Genomic DNA, 6,708 nt, shown 5'->3' on the forward strand with positions numbered 1-6,708 from the left:
TTGTTATGTTTACGTCACTTAATATTTAAATATTCAATCTATATAATACTCCGCGATCGCAGACTGCACACAGCAGTCTGATCTGTAACGGTAAACCAGGACCACGCGGTTCACGTACACGCAGTTGTGCAGTCAGAAAAAAGGGTGGTTTCAAAAAAAGTTAACGATTTTTTAAACCAAAAGGCGGGTCGCGACCTCCTAGTTGCGCCACATTAAACATGCCCACAAATTCTAACTCAGAATACCAACAAAAAAATATCGCACAAGTGGATGAAGGTTTATTGAAACCAAATGTATTTTATTTCATGGTTTGTTTATTGAATACCAGCTTCTCTCATGCTTGCAGCTAGGTCAGCAACTGAAACGTAAACAGATTGAACGTTTTAACTTTATCAACGCATGGTGAAAAACAACGGTCGTTTATAGTTTGAGCCAGCATAACACAATAATTAGATATCTTTTAGATTTCAGAGGATATGGGTTCAAGACCCGATACTGCCACCAGTGCGGCGTATCTTTGGGCAAGACACTCAACGGCAATTGCTCCAACCCAGTGGTCAGTAATAAGTTTTCTAAAGGGTCAGCCACATTAAAAATGAATAAACAATGATATTTATAGCACTTTAACATCGATGCTATTCCTACAGCTGCTGAGCTAACAAACAAAAATATTCAGATTTAATCGCTTACTCTCAGCAGTCTGCTTTTGGTTCCAGTGCCATCTGCGACGTGCGGCACCATGTGGATAATAACGACGACGGGAGGCGGCTTTCGTTTCAGTGAGGACAAGGAGTCCGATGACAAGCAAGAGGAGAAGCGCTGACTTATTCATCTGCAAAAACAAATATTAATCACAAAACACAAGTAAAACCAACCAACCACTCACTTTGTTGCTTTCTGAATGAAGAGATGATTTTTATATCAGAACTCGCCGCCTTTTATTGCCAGCGTGGCGGTTATTAAATCCGCAAACATTTCCGAAACGGTTGGATTTAGGAAGAAAACATGTTGTTTCCTAACGAATACTAAAACGCCCGACTATTTTAAGAAATACTGGCTTTGGTTTCCTGTATGAATTGGATGCAGACTGTGATCGAAGAGTCTTTTTTGTATATTCGCGTTTGTTACTTTAATATTATGTTTCAATGTAGATTATATAAGACTGTATCAAATAAATTATATTGGGACAAATGCACGATAATCTGTGTAACTAAGCAATTGTCGAACTTACTTGTTGTTTTATTTCAATGTCAGTAGTTACGTTTGATGGCTTTTAACATGATTGCTCCAACTTGAGTGGTCAGTTATATAGTGGGGCGGGGAAAGATGGGACACCTTTACCACATAATATCCAAATATCCTGATCACGTTTTAAACAATTAACAACGGTCTATGGGAGTCGTGAGGATATAGTTTTATAATTCATTAAATGTTTTTTTGTTTACTACTAAATGGGACGAGAAAATATAGTTAAAAGGTGTCCCATCTCCCCCCAACCTACTGTACGTTGTTTAAACTATTTGTCACACAAATAATAATCATTTACATTGGTATGAATAAGGGGCTTCACCAGCCATTATCGGCCAAACAACTTTGTTTATCTGTTTCCTCACAACTCAAACGATCACGTGATGCTTTATTTTTAACTTCCCGTGTTTTCGAAAACTCACTGCAATTTCCATCGAAACTGCTCTGGTAATTTTCCGCTTTGCGAGGCTGGGAATAACTGCGCGTGTATGCGCGGATGGTTAACATCAACGAACGTGGTCACAGCTTAGACGATGGCTCTACCATTGCGGTCGTGTGTGTTCTTGGGCACTACACTTTAAATTACACCATTCATTCATTCATTCATTCTTGCATTCATTACAAAACTTTCTGTGATGCCTTTAGTAGGAACACACGTCACTGTGTTGGAGCAACTGGTGTTAAGTGTCTTGCCCAAGGGCACTTGTTCCAACAGTTATGTTATTGAAGTAAAGTTGACAAGTAATTTTGTGCAGCCGAACTTTCTATGTTTTGTAACGTCACACAATCGTTAAGTTATACAGACTATGGTGTATTTATTCCAATATAATTTATTCAATACAGTTTTATATAAACTGTATTAAAACTAATATAATCTTGAAGTAACTAATATGAATAGGCCTATGAATACGAATCGACCCTTTAATCACAGACTGCATTCAACCAATACAGGAAACCAAAGCCAGTATTTCTTGAAACAGCTGGGCGTATCAGGATTCGTAATCGAAAACTTATTGGATCTAAAGTTAAACATCACAAATTAAATCTTCATAAATATATGTGGGTAACATGAGATGCCAACGTCGCGGTAATAATGGCGTAAGACTGACCAGTATTATATGTGTACTGGATGTTTTTGATAACACCCGTGTATATAGTGATAATGGTTTATTAAAACTATCCTTGCTGATGATTTTTTTTTTAATAAAAGGTATATTAGATGACTACACACACGATCGACAGAGAGCAGTGTTCTGTTTTATACAAACAAACGCGATAACCAATATGTCGCTGGTAAAATAATTGTTTAAAACTCCCGCATTCCCGAACGTAGGATTTGAATATCTACATATATAACATGTTTAGTCTGTTTGGGAAGCTATGTGTTTAAAACTAGGCAGTTATACTGAAGCAATTAGTTGGTTAAGTTAAGCGCTTGAGGTTGTCCCTCAGTAGGTGTTGCTCGGAATGCGATGCTTCGATAGTCACGGCGTGCGAGTCTCCTGACGCAGTAGGTTGAACGCTATCCCTAGTCTCGTAGGGTCTAATCCCAATTGTCCTTTTGGAATATCTAGCCTCGATTACAAGGACGACTCGGCCAGTGTTAAATCTGTGTTGCAATGACTCGAACAGTATCTGATTATATCTTTATTGTTAATTCGTATGCGACGATATATATAAGTTGCAGCAGTTGGCATGACTACTTATTCGGTACCTTATTCAAATAGAATATATATATAAATAACACGGTTAATTTGTACAAGTGAATATATATGTTACTTAAACTGCGATATCTCAAAAGGGCGTTACTGCGCTAAACTTCTAATATAATAATAACAACGTATACATGATATGCGATACTGTAGCGATACTGTAGCGATTCTGCTTCCTTTTCACACGTTACGAATGCAGTGATTATACATGCTTCCGGTTTCACACGTTACGAATGGGTCAGCCAAATAGGTCGGCTTGTGTGTGAACGAGGACAAGTATAATTAATAATGCGTCATAAATTAACTCTGATAAATATTTGGAAATATGAGACAAGAAATGTCTCCAATACCTCATTACATTATTATTCGTTTATTGGATATAGTGAATATTACTATATAGGTTATACCTTGGTAAGGATGTTCATTATTCAAGTCAGGAACAAATTCTTCGATGGTTTCTGAATCTTCGTTGTGCCTTCGAAATATACCAAAGTATAAACACCATGTGAGCAATGGTAAAGTAATCACATTGGTTTGAATATTAAGTAGGAAAATAATAGATTACCTTCGTTTAATGAATATCCCAAGAACCGCGAAACATATCAAGACAGTAACCACTACAGCCGGTATGACATAGACAATAAACTTCATCCCTGCAGATATTATGTTACATATATATGGTAGAGATGGTATGTTACATATATATGGTAGAGATGGTATGTTACATATATTGTAGAACACAATATGGTTAAGTTAGTGTTTACCTGAGTTTTGTTGAAGAGATATTTCGCAAACCGATCCCCCAAACCCAGGAGAGCACGAACAATAGAAGTTGCATCCACTCTCTGTACAATTCCCACCATTCCCACACTTGTATGGCGAACATAACTTCCCTCCACCAACTAACACACAACATATACATCAACCATACATTGTTAATGTAACAAACCACCCACCAAGTTTCTCACAGGCATACCCGATTCTTCTGGTGCAATTCTCAACCAGCCAACTCCCGTTTATGGTTGTCGATAAACAACCATCATGAAGCATGGATACTGGTGCGCCAACTATGTTGCTACCATCCAACCATCTCCACGATGAATTGCTTTGCCTTCCTCCCAACCATAATGGGTTGGCGTTCATCCAATGTTGGTGATGTTGGTTGAGAATGGTTTGCGATTGCTTTGACTTAACGATGGCAAGTCCCGCATGAAGGGAGTTGCATTTCATCTTGGCATCTTCATACGATTTTATTTGCGATGCAACTTTGTTGATATGAACCACACAACCGTTCCCCATGTCGTAATATCGTTCTGTAATGAATACAACACACATGCGACTTTGACATGTTGATCATTCGTATTTACCTGTTTCACACTTTGATCCAATGAACCCTGGCGAACACGAACACGTGAAATTATTCGGGACTTTGTTGCAAGTACCTCCATTTAAGCACGGCATCGAAGCACACAAGTCTGTAGAAGACACCAATCATCCACAATAACCCCATGATAACAATTGCTTACCTATCTCACAATGACTTCCGACGTATCCTGGGTGACATCTACACGTATAGTTGGTTGCCATGGCGATACAACTACCGTTGTTGCAACGTCCGGAGAAGCAAAGATCTGGTTTATGGTTTGAGATTCAAAATTAACTTCTTAATTAAAACACCACAACCTGCTAACGTAATTCTAAAATAGGTGTATACCTCTTTGGCAAATAAAGTAAAAGGTTCTAGTGCACAGTTCGTCCCACCAACCCCCTTTAACATTTGAGTGATGCCGAATGTCGTGATACGGTGTCATTGCAGCGCACACAGTGACACCCGGGGGATCGTTCGGTTCAATACCAAACCAATTGTTGTAACCGACTGTTGTTGAGAAAATTGTTCCGTCGATCCATCTCCATTCCTTAGCTCCTGTGGGTGTAATAATGTTTTGAATGTGTTACGTCATATTAAGTCGTAACCATTATTGCCACCAAGCAGAATTATATATAGTGGGTTAGGGGAAGATGGGACACCTTTAGTACATAATATCCAAATATCCAGATCGTGTTTTAAACAATTAACAATGGTCTATGGGAGTCGTGAGGATACGGTTTTATCATTCTTTGAATGTTTTTGTTTACCATCAAATGGGGCGAGAAAATAGATTGAAAATGTGTCTCATCTTCCCCCACCCTACTACTTATACTACTTCGCCTAGCGCTTAAAACTTACCGCGGGCGCCTATTCAGTTTATATGGAATGTTTCTACGCCGACAAACTTAATTTTGCCTTTTAGCCTGGCTATTCACAAGTTAGGCCTACCTGCTTTACGCTGTGCACCGATCCAATAACCTGTGTCCCACTCGCCAGGTCCGGGTGGAGTTACCAGATTAGGAGTTACAACATCTTGTAAGCCTTGTTCCTTAATAATCAATAAGTCACCATGTATAGCTTGGCATGAACTTCGAGATTCATCAAATGTTTTCCTTGTTTTATTAAAGAACATGATCTCACTTCCATTGTAAACTATTGAAGCATCTGTTGTAATACATCACCATATTACTCAATGTAAGGCTTAGATATGAACCTTGTTCATTATAATACATACCCACGCCTTCACTTTGAAGTATAACGTTCAATATAATGAAAACGAGTAGACAGATTGCTCGGATACGTTGGCCTGCCATTCCCTATCTCTTTGTATTGGAATGAACATTAAAATCTCAGTTTGGGTGGGTACATGTATCAGCGTACAATCCGTACATCAACCCGGAAGGGTAGGACCTGTCGTATGAGTTCACCAAGAATAATCACAATAGGGAATGACAGGACACCGTGCTATAAATAAATACACACCTATGTTGCATCTAAATACAATACGTTGCATTGCTATTCCCTCTCTTTACATCATGGTGTAATCTTCGGCCCACCTATAACACCCCAACAACTTGTATTTATAACCAACTGCACAAACTATTTAATTGAGTGACGTATTATAGCTTGTGGCGTGTGGTGTTATTTGGTGTTTATACAACATGTTGGAAACATAAACCGCTAATAAAAAAATAAAGTGAAACGAACACACATCCAATACATTGCTGTATCAATACAACATATGCCCCAACAAGATAGTCGTTAAAGCGCTCGCATCTTAACCAAACGTTGTACTGTGAGGCGTCTGTGTCTTTATAATAGGTTTCCAACAGACAACATACTCTATTCTTGCTATACATGCGGTTCATTATTAATTTGGGGATGCTTTGTTTTCGTTTGGATAAGTTTCGCTTTTATACATGTAAGAACGTAAGAATCACTACCACTAGATACGTTTACTTGATGTTCTTGTTCTTTCGTGTATAAGTTTGCTCTGAGCACACGGAAGTTAACTTCACTCGTTTTTATTCACTTAGTTTTCATCGCATTTCTTCTCGAAATTATAATTGATTGTGTGCCGTGTTACGCAAGCGGCTGCAGGCGTGCTCACGCAGCCATGTTTGAAAAGCGGGATCTGGTTGACTGTTCACTCTCTGATTGTGCTGTTAACTACTGTATTACGATGGCTGATTGTGGTATTATATAGTTGATGTTTAAACAAGTTTTAAACAGTGTAAGTAAACAATGTTTGAGCAGTTGTTTGGCCAAGCGATATTCCGTTAGCGATAGGTTCTTGCGCAGTCTTGCATAAGGACATGAACGACCACAATGGTAGCGTCGAGCTTTTTATAACTTGTCTAACTATGGGAGCGCAAACAT

At 38.6% G+C, this 6,708-nt stretch overlaps 1 protein-coding gene across 1 annotated transcript; it reads right to left on the reverse strand.

Annotated features, from left to right (window-relative positions):
- Positions 1-256: 256 nt before the first annotated feature.
- LOC149730432 (uncharacterized) lies at positions 257-6,196 on the reverse strand. Its single transcript, XM_089886019.1, has 11 exons — positions 5,564-6,196; positions 5,278-5,493; positions 4,675-4,884; positions 4,487-4,591; positions 4,328-4,435; positions 3,917-4,273; positions 3,725-3,862; positions 3,526-3,613; positions 887-3,435; positions 691-832; positions 257-358 (listed from the first exon to the last, which is right to left on the reverse strand). Exons 1-9 carry the CDS (start codon positions 5,640-5,642, stop codon positions 3,315-3,317), a joined length of 1,422 nt encoding a protein of 473 aa, XP_089742145.1. The 5' UTR covers positions 5,643-6,196; the 3' UTR covers positions 257-358; positions 691-832; positions 887-3,314.
- Positions 6,197-6,708: the final 512 nt, after the last annotated feature.

The sequence above is a fragment of the Ciona robusta genome, chromosome 10 (genome assembly GCF_009617815.1).
Source record: "Ciona robusta chromosome 10, ASM961781v2".
Lineage (NCBI taxonomy): Eukaryota > Metazoa > Chordata > Ascidiacea > Phlebobranchia > Cionidae > Ciona > Ciona robusta.

Bases quoted from the DNA above. Each gene is read 5' to 3' on its own strand.
- LOC149730432 (XM_089886019.1), bottom strand. From the start codon at position 5,642: ATGGCAGGCCAACGTATCCGAGCAATCTGTCTACTCGTTTTCATTATA. The intron at 4,885-5,277 runs GTAGGCCTAACT...TTACACCCACAG, and splicing joins CGGTGCACAGCGTAAAGCAG to GAGCTAAGGAATGGAGATGG. The intron at 3,436-3,525 runs GTAATCTATTAT...TATATTTCGAAG, and splicing joins GGGATATTCATTAAACGAAG to GCACAACGAAGATTCAGAAA.